The sequence below is a fragment of the Sus scrofa genome, chromosome 1, assembly GCF_054392235.1.
Source record: "Sus scrofa isolate SSC_HxYL_T2T_F1_AM1 chromosome 1, Sscrofa_HxYL_maternal_Yorkshire_Landrace_v2.0, whole genome shotgun sequence".
Taxonomy (NCBI): Eukaryota; Metazoa; Chordata; class Mammalia; order Artiodactyla; family Suidae; genus Sus; species Sus scrofa.
In genome coordinates, this window is record NC_139383.1 from 205,996,427 (window position 1) to 206,023,636 (window position 27,210).

The 27,210-nt window shown below is 36.6% G+C and overlaps 1 protein-coding gene across 3 annotated transcripts in view; it reads left to right on the plus strand.

Moving 5' to 3' along the window:
* The window catches only part of KCNH5 (potassium voltage-gated channel subfamily H member 5), a 293,800-nt gene that overhangs the window by 227,040 nt on the left and 39,550 nt on the right, over nt 1-27,210 (plus strand). For all 3 annotated transcript variants that reach the window (XM_021062620.2, XM_084983190.1, XM_021062628.2), the window contains one exon: nt 10,705-10,901. In XM_021062620.2, coding sequence (XP_020918279.2) covers nt 10,705-10,901 — 197 coding nt within the window. The remainder of the gene's footprint in view (nt 1-10,704; nt 10,902-27,210) is intronic.

Sequence of the window (27,210 nt, forward strand, 5' to 3'; positions counted from 1 at the left end):
TTTAATTTTATTAGGAAATGAACATTTAAGAGTTGAAAAGGGCTTAGAGAAAGAAAAAATCATATTTGTAGTTAGTAATTGAGCACCTCTCCTTAAGTAAAATTTAAAGTCCATAGATATGTTTTGACTTTAAGATTTCCTATGAAAACTTTTGAAAAGTACACCTCAGACCCCTTTGAAAGTCTGATTTAAATACCAATAGTTTGCATCTAGCTGTCTGTGAGTCTGTTTCTGTTTTGTAGAATGAATAAGCAATGAGGTCCTGCTATACAGTGCAAGGAGCTATATCCAATCATTTGGGTTAGATCATGATGGAAGATAGTATGAGAAAAAGAATATATAATATGAATATATAAGATATTATATATTATATTAATTATATTAAGATTATGATAAGAATATATAACTATTATATGTATGACTGGGTCATTATGCTCTATAGCACATGCTATATGGCAGAAATTGACATAACACTATAAATTAACTATAACAAAAATAAAATTTAAAAACAAATTAATACCAAAGGTTATTAAATACTAATTATTTTTAAACTTTATTATATCAAACCCTCTAATTAACTTTGTGAAGAAATATGCTAATCTTAGAGATGGAAAACCAAAGCTCTTCAGTATCAGGCAATTTACTGGTTGCAGCTAGTAAGTAAGTGGTGGATACAGGATTTGATCCCACACTTGTCTGACTTAATGTCAATTCTCTTAACCATCCCATTGCAAATGTAATGCTTTCTTTAAGAGGAATTTAAAAATAGAATTTTGAGGAGAGTTCCCTGGTAGCCTAGTGGTTGGGACTTGGTGCTTTCACCTCAACAGCCTGGGTTCCACCCCGGTCTGGGAATTAAGGTCCCATGTCAAACCACTGCATGCTGCACCCAATAAAATAAAATAAAATAAAATAATAAAATAGAATTTTGAAATTATACAACCAGTTGGTTTAATCTTGAGAGAAAATAGAGTGCCTATATTCTTTTTAATGTTTCCTTTTATTAAAAAATATTTTTTTAACAAAACTGTAAGTACCATATCAGAGTATGTTACTGAAAACCAAACATTACCCAAATATAAGGTGGTTAGTCAGCTACTAAATATGTCCAAATATGGTCCTCCTCCAAGTGACTAGTAAACTACCAGGCAGGTTTGGTGAGAACTGGCTCAGAGTGTAAATCTCAATGAGGATCTCAAGATCTGCTTTAGGGTCTTTCATCTGGTCTTGGAAGAGTTCAGAGTCCATAAATTAGAAGGATTAATGTGGAAATGAAGTGTATAAGATTGCTACAGGATTGAAAGAATGATGACACATCTTAGCAGTTTCTTCCAGGAAGAGGTAGGTCTATTTCTCCAGATGTGTCTGGTTCTTTTCTTAGGCGGAACCCTCCTTTCTTCCCTCAAGTGCCATCAGTCTTTGGACAGAATAGGGCTGCTTGTTAAGCTTCACTCATTGCTCATCTGTTTCCCTGAGGTCATGGCATCCACATACAGAAAGCTTCATCTTCATTTTCCTATATTTCCTTTCCTTTCCTTTCTTTCTTTCTCTTTCTTTCTTTCTTCCTTTCTTTCTCTCTCTCTCTCTCTCTTTCTTTCTTTCTTTCTTTCTTTCTTTCTTTCTTTCTTTCTTTCTTTCTTTCTTTTCCTTCCTTCCTTCCTTCCTTCCTTCCTTCCTTCCTTCCTTTTCTTTTTCTTTTTTTTTTTTAAATCTTATAAGGCCGCACCCCTGGCATGTGGAAGTTCTCTGGCTAGGAGTTGAATTGGAGCTGGAGCTGCAGCTGCCGGTCTACACCACAGCCATAGCAATGTGGGATCCAAGCCACATCTGTGACTTACACCACATCCCATGGCGATGCCAGATCCTTAACCCACTGAGCAGGGCCAGGGATCAAACCCTGAACCTACATCCTCATGGATACTAGTCAGGTTCATTACTGCTGAGCCATAATGGGAATTCCCATTTTCCTAGCTTTCTTATACCTACCTACATATCACTGTCTTGCCTCCACTCTCCTTGTCTACCCCATCTTCCCCTAATCAAGCCTAATCAATCTTTTATCAAAAAGCATCTAGTATGCCTTTGTCTTCAAGGAATTGAAAAATTAACTAATTACAAGTTTAAGAAGTGGGTTTTGTTTTGTCACTAAGAAGAACAAAACCGGTCAGTTGTAAGTATTGATTTACTTGTCTGGTGATGCCATGGAGAATTCAGTCTTCCTTTTGGTATGAGAGGGGGAGATGTTATTGGTGAGTAGGTGAACATCAAAATTATCTGAACTTTTTAATTTGCAAACTAAGAAAAACAGATTCAGGGAGTTCCTACTGTGGCACAGTGGGCTAAAAATCTGGTTGGTGTTACCTCAGCTGTGGTGTAAGTTACAGCTGTGGCTTGAATTTGATCCCTGGCCTTGGAACTTCCATATGCCATGAGTGTGGCAAAACATAAAATAAATATATAAAGTTACAATTAAAAGAGTTAGAGAGAGATTGTTTTAGATTAATAATTCCAACCATATAGTTCTATGAAATTCATATAGGAATGTCCATATACATGCTTGATACTTTTCCATTATTTACCAAATTTTAAGGTAACTAATTGGTTTCTTATCTTCTGAGGGTACCTAGATAGTTTCTTTTAAAAGTCCTTATATGCCAACAAATTTAAATAAATGCTAAATTTCAGCACATTGCAGTTTTTACCATTATTGAAGTGCACGTTGTCCTATTTTTGTCAAGTCAGAGTCTCTTCAAGTTGGCCTCTGTGTCCTTTTGACACAATAATTGTCTTTGATAACTTCCTTGCTGTGTAGTATGACCAGATCCTCATCTTGTATAATTCTGCCCCACACTTGGAGTCAGCCATTAGCCATTTCTCCAAGAAGTTCTAATTTGTTTTTGTGAAAAATATTTTAAGATAATAATCATGGTCCTAACTCTACTGCTACTGGGTTGGTCATTGTTTCTTGGTCCATTTAATAAACAAAATGAGAAGAAAAATATTTTTATGTGTGTATGTTTGTACCTCTCTGTGTGTATACAAATAAAAATTTTCATGAGTTTATACAGATATGTTTAACTAAAATTCAGTGCAATAGAGCTTTATTTATCCACTTCCACATTTCGTCTTTAACTACTTTCTTCCATATTGAGAATGCTGGGGGTGGTAGAACTAAAATGTTGCATTGTTGTTCAATTGACTTATGCCACATTACAAGTACTACAGCCTCAGAATAATAATACTAATACCATCACCACCAATATGATTACTGAAAAGACATGAAAAGAATTTTGCCTATGCTTGTCCCATTCTCTCCCACCAATCATTATTTTTAGGAGTTGTATTGTCTCTATATTATCAGAACATATAGCCATCGCATAATATACCTTCTCCCTTTTCACCTTCATTTAGTCTTCATTCTATAGGTAGCTTTGTAGTTAGTGCACCATTACTCTTTATGTCAGTGTCTCTCTAGAATTTTGCTCGTCTGAGGGATATTCACCAATAATAGGAAAAATCCATGGGAACAGTACTACCTGAGTTATTTTGGTGATATAGCTTGTGTCCTTTATTCTTAAAAATCAGTTTTACTGGAGATGAAATTCTTGATTCACATTTCTTTCATGGATTATCTTCAATATGTTGCTCCCTCTACTTCACTCAAATCAATAGGCAAATTATGGAGCTTTTGTTTTCCACCATCATAACTTTTGTATCTTTCTGTGCTTTTAAATCTCGTTGTCAGGGTCATAACTCCTAAATGAGGTGACTGTGAGGCAAGGCGAAGTCATGCATTTGTAATCTGTGAAATATAGTAGAGGTATCTCGCAACAACGTAAATGGTTTTCCAACAGTTCTTCCTTTGCTGCTCTTCACTCTGTCATTAAGTCTGCTATGAAAGCACTGGATAGGCCATGATTTTCTTTACTTGAAGCATTTGTAGTGGTTTCCTTTTCGAAATAGGATTAAGCAGACTGCTGCATGGCATTCACGCCCCCTGCCCTGGTGCTGTATTTTCCATCTCTGTGTCCCATCTATGTCTCCAGCATTGAGCTAACAGTGCTCAACATCCACTGGGCAGCTCATGCTATCCTTTCACAAAAATACTGCTTTTCTCCTATGATCAAACTCAAACACTACCTTACTTGTGAGGTAAATTCCCTTAAATTCTAAGCACATTTTTTCCTTGTGTGCTTAGCCTACACTGATCCCATTGTAGTTATTTTATTTTTTCCTATTTTATCATCTTTTGGGGATGTCTCTCATTATAAAATTAAAGTTTTTGAGAGCAGGATTCCTATTTTCTACATATCTCTATTCCACTATAGCACAAAGCCCATGTTTCAGCTTACCCACAGTGTTCACATTAGGATGCTGGATGTACTTATTGAATAGGGTGAATAGGGCAGCCATCACTTCTCTCATTTCATTGATGTGAAAGTTATAAGACAGTAATAATATGACCATAGAAATAGGCTTCTATGCTAAATGCTTTCTTAGGAAAAGAAAACAGAAGAATTTCAAGATGTAACTGCTTTTTAATTTCATCTTTTTCTCAGATTTCATTTTTAGAGTATGCTACTACCTTTCTTGATTTGGGTACATGTTTGAATTTCTGTATATAACCAGTTTGTTCTTAGCACTACTATAGTGCCAAATTCAGGGTCATTAGCTTGCTTATCACCATATCTTTTATCTCCTCAAAGGAAGCTACCCTTGTTCCCTAATTTATCCATGAAGATATTCTTTTTTGTAATGTTTACTTAATGAGAGCTATTTAGCTCACTCTTTGTGTAAATAAGAATTCATAAGCAAAATCAGTGACCTTTTTTTGGTAGATAAGAATTATTTGCTTCTCTGAAAGTGTCAGATTTGTATCCATTATATTTTTTAGCAGAATGACTTTGGACATCAATCCCTGAAAATTGGCAGGCACCAATTCTAAAGGTTTTAAAGATTCTATTCTAATGCAGCTCTATAATTTGTAAATTTTAATGCTCATTATCTTGTTCTTCCTGTTCTTTGCATTTAAAAGGTTACCTCATGGCAACGGCTGCTTGTAAATAGTCAATTTAAAATCCCATAATTAAAAAAACTCATAGTATTGTTCATTTTTAAATGGGAAGTTTTGTGTATATGTCTTTATAAAAAAGTTTATGAGCCAACTACAACAATCAGTTACAGCGAAGGGCTGACTAATCAAAGTAAACACATGGATTATGTCCATTCTATAGAAGAGTCATTAAATAGAGCTGTCTCTGCCCTTCCATATACACTCACAGGAAATTACCTAAGTAAACTTCAAATGCTGTATTTTTAGGTATTCATTGGCTGTATTAGAGTTATATTCACTGATGAATAACTGAGGTAATTTTTATGAATTCATTTTATCTATGTTATTAGCTTACCAAATGATGTGTTTCACATAAAGAACAAAACAAAACTCTGTAAAATCAGCCTCTCAGAGGACCATAATCCCCAAGCATATCATGGTCTGTATTTCTCCTTTAATTATTTTGTAACTCTGTCTCTGTCTTTAAATTTTCCAGTGTTCTACTCTATGAATCTTTAACATTTAATTCAGTTTTACAATCCCGTTTCCTGTGGTTTAGAAGTGAAACACTTTGTGAGACTTTATGCAAAGAACTGAGAAAATATAAATAGACCAAACAACAACTTTCATGTTGAGGGTGAGCTTTTCTACTATTTTTAAGGCTTTGCAGGGAGGTTAGTTTTCTCAAGCTCTAAAATGTTTGTGGCTAAGACTACCTGCATCCAATGGGAACTGACCTAAAAACTAGCATCAAATATTCTGTAGTCATGAAGATGTACAGGATTTTCCTGTCCTGGAAGGGTGCAGAATCTTTGTGATGAAAACAAGGGTGTTTCTATATTGGATATTCCATGAATAATTCCATGTCTTCCGGAGCTGTGATGTCTGTGGATTACAGTGTAAGTGTGTATAATATTTCCTGAAGAAGAATATTAGTCAGGTTCACTGTGGTTGGTAAATTAACTGATTTACAGGAGGACCAATTTCCCCGAAGTGCCATAAAAATTTACTGTGAATTGCGTGACCATTAGGTGATATAGAAACTGGGTAAAGTGAAAACACTTTGAAATGGTTGATTAGATTAATATCTAATGGCTATACTGTGTCTCCTAATGGAAATACATATTATAAAATAACTAATATTGCTTATATATAATGTAAATTCTGATCTTGAGAGCAGAATTATTCAGCAATTTTTCTAGGCTTCTTAACATTTTTTAGGGAGAAAAGCAGGGGCTGGTTTAGTCAGTTAACTTATCTGTTACTTTCCAGCCTCATAATCTCATAATGGGATTTGGAGTTGTTGAGGCTCTGGATTTTAAAGTCCTTTTTTTTTATTTTTTAAAATTACTCAATGAATTTTATTACATTTATAGTTATACAATGATTAAATTCCTTTTTTTTTCTCTTTTTGACACAGACAAAATATTATCTTGAAATGTAATGATGAGTTTTAGTTGATTCACTATAGGATTATAAATGTAGAAAAATCTTAAACATTAGTCTTTTTCCATCTCATTGCCTTTAGAGTCATTCAGGTAGCTTGACAACTTGATTTAGGCCATACCATTAGTGGTAGAGCCTCAGATATGGTATTTGTTTATCTGTTTCTTTGTCTCCTTTTCTCATTCATGTATTTTTTAAAATAAATGTTTGTTGAGCCCTTGAATAGTTATAGGCATTGGGGTTAGTGGGAGTAGTTAAAAGAGAAAATTCTCTGCCTTTATGAGTTTATATTTTAATTAAATGCTACTCTTTCCACATCATAGGCTTTTTATTTCTCATGACACTAAAAAAGATAAATACTTTTTTTTTTGGCCACAACCATGGGATGTGAAAGTTCCTGGCCCGGGACTGAATCCATTCCAAGCAGTGACCTGAGCCACTGCAGTGACAACACTGTATCTTTAATCAGCTGCACCACGAGAGAACTCCAAAATACAAATAAGACAGAATAAACAATATTACTCAGAAATCCTTTCATGATGAATATGGTATGTAGTGCTAGATATATATCCATGAGTTGTTGGAGAGAGGAAGTAAAGAGGATGAGACATCCTCTCCTCCCTGAGCCCTGCTGCAGTAATAACAGGCAGTCCAGCTTCTCAGGAGAGTGGATTGGCTTAGACTGGAGGATTATGCCTGGATGTTTATATTTTCTCAAATCAGAGCTGGGGTGAAATTGTTTTGAGCAAAGAAAAAAGTCCGAAACGTCTCTAAAAAAATTCTAAATATTAAAAGTTAAAATTTTTTTTTGATAGAAATATGACAAAATTTTTCATTTTATCAGATAAAATAAAAAATAACAGAAAGTTGAATGCCTTCACAATTTAAAATGGTCTATATTGGCAAGGGGAAATTAATGTATATATTGAGTATCTTTCAGCTATTGATGAAGCATTTATCAATCAATGAATATTTATTTAGTATATCATAGATCTGTATACATATTATATTAATTCAGTTTTATTAAAAAGTATGAAGAAAGACATCTGTGAAAATAATTGGCTATTTTAAAATAAAAGTCAGATTCATTAGACAAACATGTGGAAAACAAAATGTAGAAAGAAAACAATAAGCACATCAATTGAAAACAATTGCTGTAATAGTTTCTTTTTGTTTTGTATTCCTTTTGATTTTTAAGAAAATTTATTACCAATTGACAAATTAATAATAATTTATAACATATAGAATAACGCAGAATAATAAAATACAATATATTTTGGTTCTATCTAGATTATTTTTCTTTTAGAACATAAGAAATAGTAGACTTTTAATTGAAAATTCTGTCTTGTAGTTTCAGTTTCATTTTCATGTACTTTATTATAGCCTATAACTATGTTATTTTTTATTTTTATTTTTTCATTTAACACTATAAGATTTGCATTTTTGCATGTTATTTCTTTTCTTTTTTTTGTCTTTTTAGGGTCACACCCACCGCATGTGGAGGTTCCTAGGCTAGGGGTTCAGTTGGAGCTGTAGCTGCCAGCCTACTCCACAGCCACAGCAACGTGGGATCCAAGCCGTGTCTGCAACCTACACCACAGCTCACAGCAACGCCAGATCCTTAATGCACTGCACGGGGCCAGGGATCGAACCTGCATCCTCATGGATGCTATTTGGGTTCGTTAACAGCTGAGCCACAATGGGAACTCTACAGCATGTTATTTCGAAAATTAGTTTTAATTCTATATGAATTGATACTTGATATATGGATAGATACATATTTATTTCTGAAAATCTGAAATTATGACTAATAGCATGACAGTGAATATTATGTGTGTTTGTTCCTAAACCTTTTGATTGATTCGCAAAAGTGAAATTACTGAGTCAAAGACATTGGTTATTATTGTAGTATGAAAATCAAATAGTCGAAAAGTCATGCACACTTATAAATAGGTCAGAGATTTTATTGTAAATGATAACTTGAGAAAAGGTTACAGAAATGAATGTAATCCTTTTTCTATCTCTTCAAGAAAAATCCCAGTGTAGAAAAGAATAAGAATGATCATAGAGGAAAAGGAACAAGAAGATCAAAGCAGCCTTTTAAAAGCCCTGTAATTTCCATAGCACCAGTGACTATGGTAATATAATGGTTGTTTATCTCTTCTGTTTAAAAAATAATACACAAAATTATAAGGCAAAATGAAACCCATCTGTTATCCCATAATGAGAGAAAACCTATTTGATGCACTCGTTTTTTGTGTACTTTTCTGAAAAGAAGACAGTGCATAAAATGAGATCATACTATATGTATGATTTGATATCCTGCTTTTATTATTTTACATAATGTGAATGTTTCCCTACCACTTATTAAAATTTTATAATATTTAGTGGCTGTATAATGTTCCATACTTTATTCATTTATGTATTTAATCATTCATATTTACCTTGTTTCTACCTTTTTTGGCTGTTATAAATATCACTTCTGTGAACATTTTTATAAGTAAATTTGGTACTTCTGATAATGCAATTAAAATAAATACCTATAGTTGGAATTACTTACCATTTATGGACTGATGAAATTCATCAGTGTAAGAGAAGGTAGAGTTTATCTTTTAAATTTCTATAGCTGAGGTCTCCTTTAGGTTACCAAACACCTTATTTGGCTTTCAGGTCTCTAATTATTCTTTCTTGGACAAATATATGGCTATCAGGTAGGTTGTTCATCAGGATCACTAACTCAAAGGAATTTGGGGAGAGTCTAGAAACAAATGATATTACCCAAGATTTATTAAGTAGCCATTTGGGTTACTTTATGCTGATCATTTGATCACAGGGTAGTTTTAGCCACCTCCTCAGTAATATACGTGTTTTCTCTTTCCATCGCAGAGTACCTCCTGGTTCTCTAAGGATTTCTAGACTGCTGTGTGCAGTGGGCAGGAATCCATGATCTCACTCACTCACCCTAAACCTCTCTCTCTCTCTCTGTCTCACTGTCTCTTTCTCTTACTCTTTATAGTATATTCCTAAAGGTTATATGCTCTTTTCTCTCTGGTAGTTGAAGTGTTATAAGGCATATTTCTTCTTTCTTTCTTCCTGTCTGTTCTGACTTTAGTCTTCATGGTGAGATCAGATATTTGCTCATTTCTCTGGATAAAGTACAAAAAGAATAAGTCTTTGGTAATGTGGCTATAGGATTTTTTTTTCTTCCACCTGGACATATTCCCATCTTTTTCATTTTAAAGCTTTTCCTTTCCCACAGAAGAACAGAGTGCAGCTGAGAATCCTTCAGGCAGGGGAGTTAATGGAACTGTCTCTTTAGAAAAGCCATTCAGTACTTAATCTCTGAAGCTTCCTCATTTATCTTTGTTTGGACAATGAAGTACTCAGGGTGGTGAACTGCTGATTTCAGGTCACCAGTGGATGTTGCTCTGAAGTGAATAGTTGATTTCTGTGTTCCGAAATTATAGAATTTTAAAAAGACACCTGTATTTGACTAGAGTATAAAACTCTTTATGGAACTGTTTATGGCATAGCAAATCTAAGTCTTCATATTTTACCCAGCTTCCCTCCATGGGCTCTGTGATTGCGGACTGGAACTCTGGCACTGGGCCCTGAAGCCCTGCATAAACTTAAGCTTGGTTGAGAGGGTAGGGCATCTTTGGGGAATAAGTCCTGCTGAGTTTTGGTTTCCCTGGAGCATGAGACTTGGTTGCTGAATAATATATATTTTATGTATCTCAAATCAGTATCGGCTTTATAAAGGCTGTTAACAGCAGATCCTTGTAGATTGTGTTGTACTGTCATTTCTACTAGAAGGAGCAGAAGAGGGGATGAAACTAAGAAGTCACCTTTGCTCCTTCTAGCCAGAACGGGAAAAGTTAAGGTGGCAGAAGATAATGAAACTCTTAAAATGAGGTTGTTGGCTTCTCTGTTAGATTTTGTTTACTCATGGCACTCCAGATTTCCAACAAAAAGTGAATTTAAGGTAACATTACTTTACATATTGTATGAAAGTGTTGTACATTGCTATAAATATATATACATAGATGAGGTTATACACTCAGACTTTAAATTATGTTAGGCAATCAATATCACATATGAAACAATAAAAAATAGTGACTTGGATAAAAACTAGTGTAGATACTTGAATATGTACATATATGTATGTGTGTATATATTTATACATATTTTATACTATTTTCCAGGAAAAGGGGATGTGTTTGGAGACATCTTCTGGAAGGAAACCACCCTTGCTCATGCGTGTGCCAACGTCCGAGCACTGACATACTGTGACCTCCACATCATAAAGCGAGAAGCCTTGCTTAAAGTCCTGGACTTTTATACAGCTTTTGCAAACTCGTTCTCGAGGAATCTCACTCTTACTTGCAATCTAAGGAAACGGGTATGTTGCCTGGATCCACTTCCCTTTATTAATACCTAGAGGGTTAATACCTTATACCCTATTGGTTAAGGAGTGGTAAACTGATTTCATTCTGTAGTAGTACATTCCCATCAATGTAAAGTGACATCATTTTCTTTTCATTTATTTATATTTTGTTTACTTTTTAAAGAGGGGGAAAAATCCTGAGTACATGGGTAAAGACATGAATCATTATCATTTAAATGCAAAACAGACTTGAGGAGAAACAAATTGTACTCTAATATAATTAGTTAATTCTTAAAGTTTTTAATATTGCTGTAAAATTAATGTCAGTGTCTCTTACTTTATCAGATGGAACTTTTAAAGCTGGTAAGGGTAATCAAACTGGTTGTCTACTTTATATTCCTGATTCTCTTTAAACCTTCCTTCTCCTTTAATAATCAATTCATAAAGCTCATTCTCCATTAATTCTGTCAAAGCACACTACCTCAAAAAATAATTAACCATGCTAATGTATCCTACAAATAGATACAGGAATCCTTTACTTTGCACTACTGCTGCAAATTTTATCTTCATTGCTGTTTTCTTCTTCATTGATGAGTGTGGCATAATTTAATTTGCATAAAGAATTCTCCTAGCTCTGATTTATAGGTCATTGGACATTGGCAAAGGCTCTTTCATTGCCAAGAATGTAATAGATGTTTGGATAACTGCACTTAAGGAATTTCATCTAAGATGATTGCCTGTCTCTGATGAAGTATTTTGAAATAACAAGCCTTCCCTTCCACAACTCCTTAAACAGAATCTTCCTAGTAGTTAACATGGAGGAAAAAAAATCAATCCAGGAGACAAATTAGCATCTATACGGGAGTAAGATAGAAATGAGCATAAGCAAATCAATGTCGTTCTCTACCCAGGGTTCTAAGAGAGGATAAGACTTCAGGAGTCATATTTGTACCAGTGACACAACACTTGATTTATATTTGAATAGCTGTTTCAGTTTATATTTTATTAACAAATACTTACTGAGCATCTACAACCTGTAAGACAAAATGCAAAGAGCTATAGAGAGCATAAATACACAGTCCCTATGCTCAAGGAGGTGACAGCCAAGTGCAAATATTATGTGAAATGCAAATATGTGAAACATATTTGTACAAGTAATTGAGAGTTAAGGTAATGATAAATGTGCCACATAGGAACTAAACAGGGCAGTAGCTAATTCATTAGGGAGCTTGGAGTCCCATTTAATAATGCACAGAAATATGACTCCTTTGGTCTGTGCTCTACTTTCTCCAGTGACAAATTCTTCTTCTACATGGCAGTCTGTGGATACCTGAAACCCATATTTTATTGTCTTCCCAATATATATTTTCCCACGTACTGCAAGTTTACCAAAACCTGTATCTGTTCTTACAGTCCTCAGGTCAGTTATTATTTGTCACTGTCCTCTTCAAAGCTTATTTGTTTTTACACTATCTCATCTGATGTTTATAATATGCTTGTGAAAAGAAAAGGGCAGCTATTTTCCCTTCAAAATGTTGGAGGACACTCAGGCCTATAGAGATTAATATTAAATAACGAAGTGATACATTTGCAATGCAAGGTCTCAAAGAAGGATAACTAAGACAACTCACTGGTAGAAAATAAATTTTGGTTCTTCAAAATTGATTCATCACAAAGCTCCATAATCTCTTTTTCTCTTTCACACATCTGAGAAGATGTACATTACACACATATGTGCGCGCACGCGCACGCACACACACACACACACACACACACGCACACACATTGGTTGTGAGAGCTGAGTGCATACACCAGTGTGCCTGTCTCTGATAGGTTAGAGAGAGAGAAAATGTGTGCTGTTTTTTGATGGAACCCAGGAATGTTGTGCCTGCCTCTGTAGGTGCTGGTGTGCAAGTAATATCAAATAGATTCTTCCCTTTATAACCCATTCCTTGTTATAACATGTGTCAGGTTTGTTTGTTTTGTCTTTTGAGGGCTGCGCCTGCAGCATATGGAAATTCCCAAGCTAGGGGTCGAATCGGAGCTGTAGCCACTGGCCTACACCACAGCCATAGCCACAGCAACATGAGATCCAAGCCTCGTCTGTGACCTACACCAGAGCTCACAGAAATGCTGGATCCTTAGCCCTCTGAATGAGGCCAGGGACTGAACCTGCATTCTCATGGATGCTAGTCAGATTTGTTTCCACTGAGCCACATGGGGAACTCCATGTTTGTTTGTTTAAAAATATTTCCTGTACTTCTACAATTGATGGATAGTCACGGTAATTTGAATATACGTTCAGGTGTGTTGCTAATAAATGTTACTTTATTTTTGGAATGAAAGTATTCTCATAAAGAAGAGAAACAGAAAAATATCCTCCAATGTTTCATGAGAATAACTGCCATTCAGAGAGCCTCTTTTAGAGACATACACTTCAACATATTTTATATATAATAATTAATCTTATTAAGTATCAGCAACCTCCAAACAAGACAGTGTAATCGCCATTTCATTGATAAGGAGGTCGAAGATCTGAGAGTGAGACAGCTAGTTGCCAAGTAAAATATGGGTCAGAGCCTAGATTTGAATCCAACTCTGTCTGATTCTAAAACCCATATTCTTTAGACTATGTTGCTTTGGTTTGTGCAAATAGCTGGCATTTTTCTTTTCCTGCAATGCTGGTCCACAAACACATTCTCAATAAAGTATTGCGTTTCTCATTCATTTGGTTACTTTAGCTGCATTCCCCCATTGAGTTATTAGTAAAAACTATTTTGTTCTTATCGGTACTACTTTAAGCATTCTTGCAGTGAACATTGGTTGAGAACTGTAAAATGAAGATTATGTCCTTGGAATAACGCCTCCTAGCTATTAACGCCTCCTAGCTATCATAACCATTAATCAAGGGCATGTTCCTACTGAGTGGTGGGGGCATTCGGAACCCAGATTTTTCTCTGTCATAGATTTCAGCTCTGGCATGTGAGCACATATGGTGGCTCAGTGGGAAGTTTTGTACAGTGTGTGATTCTCAGTGTCTTCAGTAGGAGGAATGTGATAAGGCTTTAGGTGCTTGCCTCCATCTCCATCAGGGAGAAATAAGATGTTTGTTATGCAAATAGAGCTCCTACTAACCATCCTGAGGTCCCTCTCTATAAAATTTCTAGAACTATAATTGGTAATTTCATCCAAAAACTACCGCAGGGGTTGGCAAACTTTTTCTGGCAAGAACCAGATAGTAGATATTTTATTATTTTATTTTTATTTTTTGGACACATCCATGGCATGCAAAAGTACCCAGGCCAGGAATCGAACCTGCACCACTGCAGTGACCTGAGCCACAGCAGTGACAATGCCAGATTCCTTAACCCAGTAACCCACCACGTGGATATTTTATAATTTAAGGGTCATATCATTTCTGTTTCAGCTATTCAACCTCTCTGTTGTAGCATAATATTAGCTGTCTTAACTCTGGATGCCATTACAAAACACCATAGACTGAATGGCTTAAACAGCGCAAATTTATTTCTCACAGTTCTGGAGGTTGGTAAAACCAAGATCAAGATGCTAATCAGTTTGGTTCCCTAAAAAGAGCTCTTTTCTTTCTAATTTGGAGATTTCTGCCTTCTGCTGTGCCCCCACATTGGGGTTGGGGAGAAAGAGAGAGAGAGGAAAAGTAATCTTTCCAGTGTCTCTTCTTATAAAGGCACTGATTTTATCCTGACCACCCTCATGACCTCATCTAAGCCTAATTATCCCCCCAAATTATTTCTTCATACATCATCATATTGGGGAATGAGGACTTCAGTATATGAATTTGGGGGGGAGGGATGACACAATTGAGTCCATAGCAGCAGCCAAAGATAATATGTAAACAAATGAGCATAGTTGTGAAACTTTATTTACAAAAACAGATGGCTTCTTATTGGCTTTGTGTGTCAGTAGCTGAGAGCAGAGGACTAGCAGTTAGGTAGGGATGACAACGGGGATGCAAATGGAATTCTACCCCTTTATTAGAAAGAAAATCTCTACTAATTGCCCCTCAGCTGGAGGGTTATCATGGAATGGAAAGTGCCATGCATAAGAGGTGACTACATACAAAACCAAAATTGAAACAGACAAAACAAACAAAACAAGAAAAAAGATGGCTATAGAAGCGAGGTAGGTAACACAAGTGAGTGAGGCAAGGCTCATGTGGCTGTGAAGCCTGGAGAATTCACACCTTGTGTAGAAGGGGCAACTGCTGCTCAGCCTAGTGGTACACTGCCTTGGAATGCCAACCTGGTGCTACCTGGTCTGAATGATTTCTTTTTTCCAGAGAAGCCAGAAGTATGACTTTTTACGTGAAATCACATGAGTTTGGTAACTAATTCACTTTGTCTTCTAAAACACTATAGTCAAGCACACAGATCTGCTTGTTCTTGATCAACAGTTTGTGAACTCAGTGGAAAGATTTAATGAATCCCTGATCTCCTGAAGCCTGAAATTTTTGCTAGATCCTGTAAATTTGGATGAGAAAGATTATTACGTCATAATTTTCTTTAATTTATAAGTGGGATTTAGCTTTTTTCAACTATAAAGTATGATAACAAATTGCGTATTATTAGAAGTACCCAAAGAAATTATAGATATTTTCATATCATCTTGTTTTTGTTGGAGACATCCTGAAATGTTTACATGCATCAGTACTTAATAATTATGATAGTTGTTAGACCTGCTGCTAGATGTTGTTGTGCTAATAAAAAAGTACAGAGATGACTATCTTGTGAATTAATTTCAATGTTCGCAAAACTGAATTTCAATAGAATACGTTCTTTTGCAATACTATATATTTTATTTTGTGCATTTAAAGAAACTCTTCTGGAATGAAGCATTTTCCATAGACTTTAGCAGACTGTTGGCAGTTATCAAACTGCTCTCTCACCTGTATGAGAGTCAGCAGTTATAGTAAGTTGAGCTAAAGGACTGGTTGGTATATACTTTTTCTTTCCTTCCTTCCTTCCTTCCTTCCTTCCTTCCTTCCTTCCTTCCTTCCTTTCTTCCTCCCTCCTTCCCTTCCTTCCTTCCTTCTTTCCTTCCTTCCTTCCTTTCTTCCCTCCCTCCATCCCTCCCTCCTTTCTTCCTTCTTTCCTTCCTTCCTTCCTTTCTTTCTTTCTTTCTTTCTTTCTTTCTTTCTTTCTTTCTTTCTTTCTTTCTTTCTTTCCTTCTTTCTTTCTTTCCTTCTTTCTTTCTTTCCTTCTTTCTTTCTTTCTTTCTTTCTTTCTTTCTTTCTTTCTTTCTTTCTTTCTTTCTTTCTTTCTTTCTTTCTTTCTTTCTTTAACAGCTGCACCTGTGGTACATGGAAATTTACTGGATCTGAGCTACATTTTTGACCTATGCCACAGCTTGTGGCAATACCAGATCCTTAACCTGCTGTGCAAGACCAGAGATAAAACCCACATTCTCATAGAGACTATGTTAGGTTCCCAACCCAGTGAGCCACAACAGGAACTCCTTAAATTTTTCAATAAGAAGAAGACAAGTCTGTAGTTTCCAGTAAGTTTAAACATGTTCAGAAAAGGAATGGGAGGAAGTTCCCATTGTGGCACAGTGTATATGAATCCGATTATTATCCATGGGGATGTGGGTTTGACCCCCTGGCCCTGCTCAGTGGTTAAGGATCTGGCATTGCCATGAGCTGTGGTGTGAGTCGCAGACACAGCTCGGATCCCAAGTTGCTGTGGCTGTGGTGTAGGACAGCAGCTGTAGCTCTGATTCAACTGCTAGCCTGGGAACTAAAAAAAAAAAAAAAAAAGAAAAAGAAAGAAAAGGCATGAGAGAGCAACTGAGGAAGGTTGACTTGCTGATGTTATTTATGGATTTATTTACTAATTTAAGATGCCATTTCCTCCAATAACTGAATGATATTTTATTAACTTGAGAACCAGGACCAGCCCTCAGGTACAGGTCTGAGAAGGCATCCAGCACATCCAGCACAGGTGACATCTAAATCTTGAAGAATTCTTATTATACTTTAAAAGTAATTGTTACACTTCTGTTCATTGTGCCTCCCGATATACAGCCATGTTTACTGTTTGTGGAAAAAGAGATAACTCAGTAGGTATGATTGCTAGACTTTGAAATACCTGCTTATAAAGTGGGCACTTGGCTGGTATCTGAGAAGTTGAATTTCAAGACTCTGACTGGTAAGAGTGGCTATGGCTTATGTTAAGCCTTTACTTTCCTAAATTCCGAGGAGTTTGGAATTTTTGTATGTGCCAGACAGAGCATACCTCTGTGATTAAACTGAGCACTGAGTCCCTAAGGAGCACCTCTGGTGGCAACATTTCATGGGTGTTATAATGGCTCATTGCTCGAAGCTTGTTCATGGAGTGGAGCCCATCGGATATTGATCCAAAATGATGCCAAACTGAAACTTGCCCTTTAGCTATATCTCACAAAGAAGTGCCTCTATTGTTGCCCTAGAGACTTGACCTACCCCTAGTTGATACTCCCTTTACCTTATTATTCAAGACACCGGCTAATCTGGGACACCTCAACAATTATTCACTTACTCCCTGTATTAGTCTTCTCAGATAGTCATAACAAAATAACACAGAGTGAGTGGTTAAACAGAAATATATTTTGTTACAGTCTGGAGGGAGGAGTCCAAGATCAACTTGTGGCAGAGTTGATGGGTAGTGAGAACTCTCTCTCTGGGTTGCAAATGGCTGCCTTCTTGCTATGTCCTCCCATGACCTTTTCTTGTGCATACATGTGGGGAAAGAGAATGAATTCTGTGGTGTCTCTGTTTATAAGGCTACTGATGGACCAGGGATCTCCCCTTACAACTTCATTTAACTTTAACCAATTCCTTAGAAGCCCCAAATTTAAGGTCAGCCACACGAGGGGCTAGGGCTTCAATATATGAATTAGCTTGGGAAACAGGTAGGAAACATTTAGACCATAACAGCCCTGTTTTGTTTTTTAATTAAATGTCAACAAGTAATTTTTAGAAATATTCTAAAATTAAAACTTAACAGCTGAAATAGGTCTGTATTACTGGGGATGCCTAGCAGTATCAGAAATGTGTTGCTTTTTGTAACTTCTGGGCAATGCGTAATTATCAATACCTGCAAAATGTTCTTGCACTCCTATTGTGATTTAAGGAAAGATTCCTATTTAGGAGTTCCCACTGCGGTACAGCAGAAATGAATCTGACTAGGAACCATGAGGTTGTGGGCTAAATCCCTGGCCTCTCTCAGTGGTTTAAGGATCTGGCATTGCCGGGAGCTGTGGTGTAGGTCACAGACGTGGCTCAGATCCCTCATTGTTGTGGCTGTGGTGTAGGCCATCAGCTGTTGCTCCGATTGGACCCCTAGCCTAGGAACCTCCATGTGCCACGGGTGAGGCTCTAAAAAGCAAACAAACAAAAAAAGATTCCTATTTAAACTTAGAAAACTTGAGGTCATGAGAGTGATAGCCACACTGCTTAGATTCAAGTGTGGTATGCAGATTCTTCAAAGGAAACTGCACAAAAAAAAATGTGATTGATTGATACAAATGATTGATATGAATTATAAATTGGAAACACAGAACATAGAGGTACTTGTAGCATTTTTTTTCACCCCATAAAGCCAATGTCTTTCCCCATAGATGGCACTGATGCTAAGTAGAGCACTTGAAGCCAGCTGGCAATGATACAGGTGAGCATAGTACCAGTCCTGTATTTTAATGTTCCAGTGGTAATAAATAGTGGTTTAGATCACTCTTGTGTAGCACAGGCTCAGAACTTAATAACTAATTTTCTTTCCAGAAAGCATTCTTATCATGAAAAATCCATTGGCACAGAATGCCTTTTTTTAATTCTGTGAGCAGTGAAGCATCTCTACAGAACCTTTTTTTGAGTGGAAAAACAGACAGAAATTGGCTATCAAACTGGCCCAAAGTACTTGCATGGCGCACATGTGTTGCAGACTAGATGTGTTTCAATAGCCGTTACTGACATCTTTGAAGAAATGGTCTAGAAACATAATAACAGGAGTTCTAACTTCACTACCCCACCTCCCTCCAAATCAATTAAAGAAAATATGGGATCACATTCATTCCATAGATCCATAATTTTTTATCTCATGAAAGAGACATTATTAAAACACTGTCCACAGTTAGAACAAAAGATATATGGTCTCCATAAAACTCAGAAGTGTTCTAGAGTTATTTGTGATAGCTCCTCTCACAGAATTGATTGTGGTGCTTTGGTTTCCTATTTACATTTTTGTTTTTTTCAATAGAACAGTGAGCTTCTTAAAGTAGGTATATTCTCCAATCTCTTTATTGCCAGTGACCAGAGTAGTGCCTATGGTGCCTGCTAACTGAAGGGATGAATTGTGAATCAGACATGCTGCAGAATAATCACTGTCACCAGGGAAACACATGATATCCCTGACAACTTTGGTAAAGAGCCCTAGGAAGTAGGATGGTGAGAATGACCGTTACAAATTAGTATTAAATCACAGAGCCAACTTAAAGCTGCGGTTTCTAACTGCTTATGCTTGCAGATTCTGCACAATGCTAGTGCTTTCAGAATAGTACAGTAATTTTAACATCACTATTGAGTGAATTAAGATCTCCTGATGCCGGGGGTTGTATTAACCAGGATAATGCCTTAATCTCATTCAAAATGACTTTGAAGGGAGTTCCCTTTGTGGCTCAGGGGGTTACAAACCCAGCTAGTATCCATGAAGATGCAGGTTCAATCCCTGGCCACCCTCAGTGGGTTAAGAATCCAGCGTTGCCATGAGCTGTGGTGTAGGTCTCAGATGTGGCTTGGATCTGATATTGCTGCAGGTATGGCCCTAAAAAGAAAAAGAAGGACTTTGAGGAGCACACTTTTTTTTTCTTGTGATTTCCTTTGAAGAATCTGCATACCTCACTTGAATCTGAGCAGAGTGTGTTTATCACTCTCATGATCTCAATTGATCATCAGGGTTGCAAATTCACTGTGAACTATACAGGCTCTGCTGGCAGTAGCTCTGCTTACATGTTATGGTTTGTAGAATTTTCACCCCTAAGCTGATGGAGCTCATTGCCTTGCAGTTTGCACACCACAGGCATTATCTCATTTGAGCTTCAAATTACCACTGTATGGAAGTGAGCTAAGAGAGATGAGGTGCCTTCCTTGTGGGTACAGGGTTGATAGCTGCTCTGAGGCACCCACCTCTGTTTCTCAGGTCCAATTTGGCTCTTTCATGGGGGTGGTAAAAAGGAGCAGACACTCAGCAATTCCAGAAGTTTGTCCTATGCATTTAGATGAAGCTGAGACCTAATTATGTAGTCTTTTGAGCCCTTGAGCTGCTTCTATTTAGAACTCTCTGTTGATCTGCTTCCAGACAGAAGAGAAACTTCCCTATGTTTAGTTACCAAGGCATAGGTTCACAGATTTCTTATCTTCAATAGTCCTTCCAAAGCAGTTAGTTAAGGACAGTTTCCCAAGTTTAAAGTGGGGGGCTAGATTCAATAGTTTACTGGCATACTTGACAGTAGATTATACTGTTTGTTGTTTGACAACTCCTTTTTCCAATGCTAGAGTTTATTCTGATTGCAAGAAAGTTTGTATTGGAGTACTAAGAAGAAGGAAATGAATAAGCCTGTAGTAGACTATAAGTATTCAACCAACATAAGCAAGTAGATGTTTTATAAATTATCTCTCTTGGAAATTTTCAAAGTAGCCAGCCATCACTTGAAAACTTCGTTATATTTTAGAGCTGAATTCTGCCTTAGAGTAGAGCCTTTATAGGAGCATCATAGCTGGATTGAAGATTGTTCATTTCCAATATGTCTACCACTTCTTAATTCTCAACAATTAATATTTGCGAGGGGCCACTGAAAGCACAGCGCAATCTCACACCATCTTCATTTAAAGGAAAATATTCCATTTGAATTTAAAAGCAAGGATTTCTGTTAAAACAGAAAATGTATATGAAATATATATATGATTTTCTTCCCTAGTGCATTTTGCTTTTGATTTAAGTTTGGTATGCAGCAATTTTTTCCTATCCTAACTTGTTATTTTCTTATGTCTCTTTTTCCTTCTCTCTTCCGGAAAAAGGAGTCAGTGGATGTGATGGAATATAAAATATCAAATTTGGATCTGTTTATGGGTCTGTATTTGAATGAAGTTTTAGGCAGGGCTCTTTTGAAAGATTCTTTCTTTCTCATTTCCCAGGACAACAGCTTGATTTGATCACATTTCTGTTTATTGCAGGGATTTCTCCCCTTCATTCTGAGGGGAGTCCACTGACTCAGCCTTTTCTGTCCTCTGAGGTACCTGAGAAAATATGGAGCTCAAAAGACAAGTATTTAAAACCCTTCCATGCTGATTTTGAGCAGTAGCTTTGCAACATTTTATAACAGGACATATTTTGAGAAGAATTTGGTTATTTGGAGGAGGGTTTTCAAGATGCTTGCCGTGAACTCAGTATTATTGTGAACTCAGAGAAGTCAGACTATTGCCAATAAAGTAGAAATGAATATTGAAATAAAATATATCAACTTATATAAATGAAAGCCCTTTAAAACATTATATACATTTTGCAAATGAGAAAATAGAAAGCTGCTCTGTGATTAGATTTAATTCTTAAAGTCAACTGTTATAACCAAAATAGAATCTGTCTTCCTGGAATGTCCAGTTTTTTTCAGAGCTGGGAGGTGCATTTCATAGATTTTGACATTCTAATCAAGTAATCCTTTCCCAAAGGAATCAAATCAAGTTGTTCTACTAAATAGACAGAGACACTCAGATGACCCAGGGAGGCTACACTAATTTTTCCCAGAGAAAGCCATTCATTTTCTGCCTCTTATTTCTGAATCAGGTTATACTTATTCACCCAACACTTTCAGAAGCTGGCACTTGATTTTATTGGGGTTTGTTCTGTGTCTGCAGTTTTATTCTCCAGAGAGTGATATCATCTGTAGAAGTTCAGCAGAGGTGCTGTCCCTTAGGAAACTCACAATCTGGAATGGAAACTAGAGGGTAAAAACTGTAACTGCTAGTTCTGCACATAAAAAGCAGCCAATCTTCCCTGCAGGCAGCACAGAGAAATAATGCAGGGCATTGGACCCTGTCCAGGAATTACTTCCTTTTCATAACAGATGGCTTAGCAACTACTTTAGATATGGTTGTGGACTGCATCATAATTCTAGCACGTTAAATGTGACACAGGTCTTTTGAAAGTCAGTTTACCATGACAAGAAGGTATGTGTCACCTCTTGAGTGAGAAAATATTGTTTCCTAATGCTCGGGAATTGAGAAACCAGGATGTAGAATGACCTACCTAGCCCACTGTAGAGTGTGCTATTACATGGGGAAGGGTCTGTTGTGCCGGCAAAAAGCAAGCCTGAGAGATCAGATCCAGCCCGACAGGCTGGATTTATGAATCCATAAAAGTGAGGCTGAATGCTGGCTTGTTAGTAGCAGCATTTCCACACCTGGCAGTCACCGAGTGGCTTGTTACTGAAATCACAGCCTAGGAGGACTTTTTCTGTTGGCTTTGGGAATAGGGGTGAGGTGCAAAGAAAACTGCCCAATGGGACCTCATCTTTTTCACGCTAATGAGGCTGGCTTCTCCAAAGTGTTTGTGAAAGATCTTAATGTGGTCATTTGCTCTGGTGAGAAAACTACGAAAGTAGATTTTGATTTCGTAGTTTGCCAAGCTGAAAAATCTCTGTTGTTGCATCCCTAGGCCATCGTACTTGGCACACTTCTTTTAGAAGGGTATTTTAATTGTGAACCAGAAATTCTGTGAGGGTTATCAACAGTAATGAAGCTCAAATAATGGAAAGAGAGAGAAAGGACGTTAAAAATTCAAAAAATTAATCCGGACAAGTCTGTCAGCAGAAAAGACCTGCAACAAATGCAATTATATGAAAATGTATCTGATGCTTGGAGGGTAAGCCAGCTTTACTATACCAACTAGGATACAAGCAGTTTGGATTTCCACCTTTTGAACAAAAACAAACAATCAATCTCTTTCTGGAAGCACAGGAACCTTTGTATTTTCCATGGTCAAATATCCATATTTCAGGAATAAATTCATAATTGATGCCATAGAGTTTTGAATTATTCAAGCATTTTCTCATTTTGTCCAAATACTCTTTGGAAAAATATTCCCAATTTAGAAAATTGCTCCTCGATTCTAGGTTTCAGACACTGAAACTATTCAACATTCATATATGTTCCAGTTTGTCAAAGATGCAGCTGATTAATTTTGATTAAAGAATATCAGAAATTCAGTTAATATCTCACCAAAATAACGTCAAGCTAAAATGAATGATCAGACAAATAAAGACAACAAAGTATAGCAATTCATATAGCAAAAAATAAATAAATAAATAAAATGGTTATTTTAAATGTAGAACAAGGGCAAAGATATTTCTTTATTGAATTACAAAAGTACTTTTGTTCTCAAAACTAAAAATTTGAGATCGCATCTTTAAAATCTGGGGCAGTGGAAAAATCATCAAGATTTAGACAAATGAAAGAGTGCTTGGAAAGAGAATATATTATAAGGAAGAAGATATGTGTCACTTGAATTATTATTTTATAAAAGCAACCAATTGCCTTATTCTATGACTTCAGCTCCTTCTAGGATTGGCTTTGAAACCACCCCCCCCACTTCACCTCCGCACATGCTACAGTTCCACATGATCTCTCCCTTCTCCGTCCTCCCATACCACCCACCATTGTGTTGTTTATGCAGTAGTTACTGTACGTTGGTCTGTGGGGTTGTATGTCTTGAACAGAGGCCCTGACCCCATACAGGGCCTCTGACTTTAAGAGACTGTGAAGCTCTTAAAGATAGAGAAATGTCTATTACCACATGCATCTGATTGTTCTTTGCATTCCAGGATACCTGTGATTTTTGTTGATTGAATAACTGAGTAGTGATATTTCAGAGTCCATTAATTTAAAGCTGTGGGTGCTGTTCCCTTTTCTGGCAGCAGAACCCAGTACCAGTACCCTTGGGGGGTGGATAATTACTTAGTGCGAAATAGCAGGAAAACAGGTATCAAATTTATTATTTTTTAAGATTATGATAGCTACTGGGATCATTATCAAATTAGTGAGAATTTGCAAATATATTTTTGAGAAATTCAAAAATTCTGTGGGAAATGAAAGATACAAAAAGTGGACTTACCATTGGATTACTATGAATAGATAAATTTTTTGTCTTTTTAGGGCCGCACCTGCAGCATATGGAGGTTCCAGGCTGGGGGTCCAATTGGAGCTGTAGCCGTCAGCCTACACCAGGGCCACAGAAACGTGGGATCCAAGCATCTTCGACCTACACCCCAGTTTATGGTAATACCAGATCCTTAAACCACTGAGCAAGGCCAGGGATCACACCTGTGTCCTCATGGATGCTAGTCGGGTTTGTTAACAACTGAGCCAAGACAGGAACTCCTAAATAGATAAATTTTAACTGGTAAAACTTCTCTGACAATAGTAAAGGGGTGATGTTCTCTTGTGCCACAGTGGGTTGGGGATCCACTGTTGTCACTGCAGCAGCTCAGGTCATTGCTGTGGCACAGGTTTGATCCCTGGCCTGAAAACTTCCACATGCTGTCGGCACAGCCAAAAAAAAAAAAAAAAAAAAAAAAAAAAATAGTAAAGAGGGGATGGTAATATTTAGGACTCTCCAGGAGGTACCTAAACTCTTTCTTTGCCAGCAGGAGGCACTGAATTTAGAGTGAATCTTTAGTTGTTGTTTTGGTGAAAGGATAAAAGGGGAAAAGCATGTCCCAAACACATGACTCCTTCTCTCTTTAAACTATAAACAAGAGAAGTGGACTACAGCTTCTACTTAATTCAAAAATGAAAGCCATTTTGTTTATACCCATAGTCATGGAGCATCCTCTTTCCTAGGGAATGTTCTAAGATCTCTTTTGTAAAAACCAGACAGCCAGCTTTAGGCTCAAGTGTATGATCTTGGGCACATGAGTTTACTTACTATGCCTCAGTTCATACATCTGTAAAATTAGATTAATTATAGTCAATAAACATGCATGGAGTGCTTCTTAAGTGCCAGGCACTTTTCTAAATTCAGAACATTTTGAGTGAATAAAACAGATAGTTCCTGTCCTCATGGAGTTTAGGGTCTAGTATAATCCTCTGATAGTTGTGAGTGTTAAGTGCATAGAGACTGTCTCATGTGAAGTCTTGGTTAAGATTGGTAGTGATGATGGTGATGAAGATGTTGATAAGGATGTGTTTCATAAATGGCAATGCCAGACTAGTGCCTAAGACCCTTTCCCAAAATTCTAATTGAAAGAGAAGATCAAGTGTTAGTCTCAATATTCGTAATAATAATCTGTCACTGGTTATACTAAAGTAAGAGCAATGTTAGCAAGGCACCCAGGTATGATCTCTTCAGAAAGTAGATTTTCCCTCTTAAAAACCAAATATATCTGCTAGTGAGGAATTCCATATGCTACAATGGAACATGCTGAGAACTGTGGAAATAAATGCTTCTATGCTTGCTCAGAATAATGGTGACTGTTCAAAAGAAATGCCTATTTTCTTCTGTTAACACTTAACACAAAACAATATGTATCGATACTTTTTTCTAAACTTCCAAATTCTGCATATATAACCTCTATTAGGGATAAAATCTCAGCTGTGGTCCCTAATGTTTGATAAAATGATTTGGCTAATGAGACATATTAAGAGAATAGGCGGGGGGGTGGGATGTCAGTTTCAATTCTTGGCAATGTTAACCCATGGAATGCATTTCTCTAATCGAGGTTAATGAACACACTTCCATGCTCTGTTTTGTTATGTGTGTGTGTAGATTAGCATTAGCCAATTTAACTTGACCTGAAACATACTTTAACAAAAGTCTCTAAAGTCGTCCTGAATTTTCTCTATCAGGTTTGGCTGTCTGAGCATTCCACTATCTATTGAAATACTGTCCTCTTAACTATACCCTTGTGGCTTTAGAAACAATCATTACATAATTGTGTTTTTCTTTTTTGTATGTACAATGATTTTTGTTTTTTCCCATTATAGTGGTTTACAGTGTTCTGTCAGTTTTCTACTGCACAGCATGGTGATCCAGTTACACATACATGTATACATTCTTTTTTCTCACATTATCATGCTCCATCATAAGTGACCAGATATAGTTCCCAGTGCTACACAGCAGGATCTCATTGCTAATCCATTCCAAAGGCAATAGTCTGCATCTATTAACCCCAAGCTCCCCATCCATCCCACTCCCCTGCCCCTTGGCAACCACAAGTCTATTCTCCAAGTCCATGATTTTCTTTTCTGTGGAAAGGTTCATTTGTGCCATATATTAGATTCCAGATGTAACTGTATTTTTCTTAATAGGAGATACTCAAGGAAGGCATTGGGGAAAATGGAAAAGGGCTTTCCCAAGCTTTGCTTAGTGTTAACCCAGTAGGTTTGTAAACCAAGAGCTAAATTCACTCTTATTTAGAACCTCGAGCTAAATGTGAATTGCACTTTTAAAAGTAAAAGGAAACTACATTTTGCCTTCATAAAAATTTTAATTTCACCTGCCTTTAACATTCTGGCATCTTTGAAGGACTTAATTAAAAAAATATTTGCATTCATTCATCTGCTTGTGAAAGAACATAATAGAGAGGCCACTAGTATGGGAAGAAAGATATATTGCTTCAACAAGCTCATTCCACTAGTCAAATTTGTCAAGGAAAAGGTGAGTGGATCTTTCTTTTTTATAACCTTCCCTGCAAGAAAAAGTTGCTCATTTTATTCATGTTTGACATTTCATAGTAAAGGTAAAATTCATTTTTAATGAAAAACATTCCACAGGGTTATTAATTAAAAGAAATACAGGAAAAGGGAACTGTCATTTAAAAAGAGCAACTCATGCATTAGAGAAAGTACCCAGTCAAAAATACAGCTCAGTGAAATTCTCTCTCCAGGACTGATGACAAGCCAGGCAGTAGAAGTGATCCTTACCCTGCGTCCTGGGTGATACCCAAGTCACCTGGATATGAAATACTTTTGGTAACTTAGAGAAGTAATCTCTCGAGCTTATTGCTTGTATCTTTTATTATACTTCTTATATTTGTTGTTCTCATGGAATTATCAACTACTTGAGGTCAAAGTTTGTGAATAGTGTGATCGTAGCATGTACAGTAGCATCTTGTACTGTAATGTTCAAATAATTCTTGGCAAGTGAACGAATCAATAATCAATATCAGAGTGCCTCCTATTTGCAAGAGCATTGAATATAGTTATCATTACATGGATTTCCATTTCCCTGATATAAATAATATCTCTAAGAAAAGGTTAAAG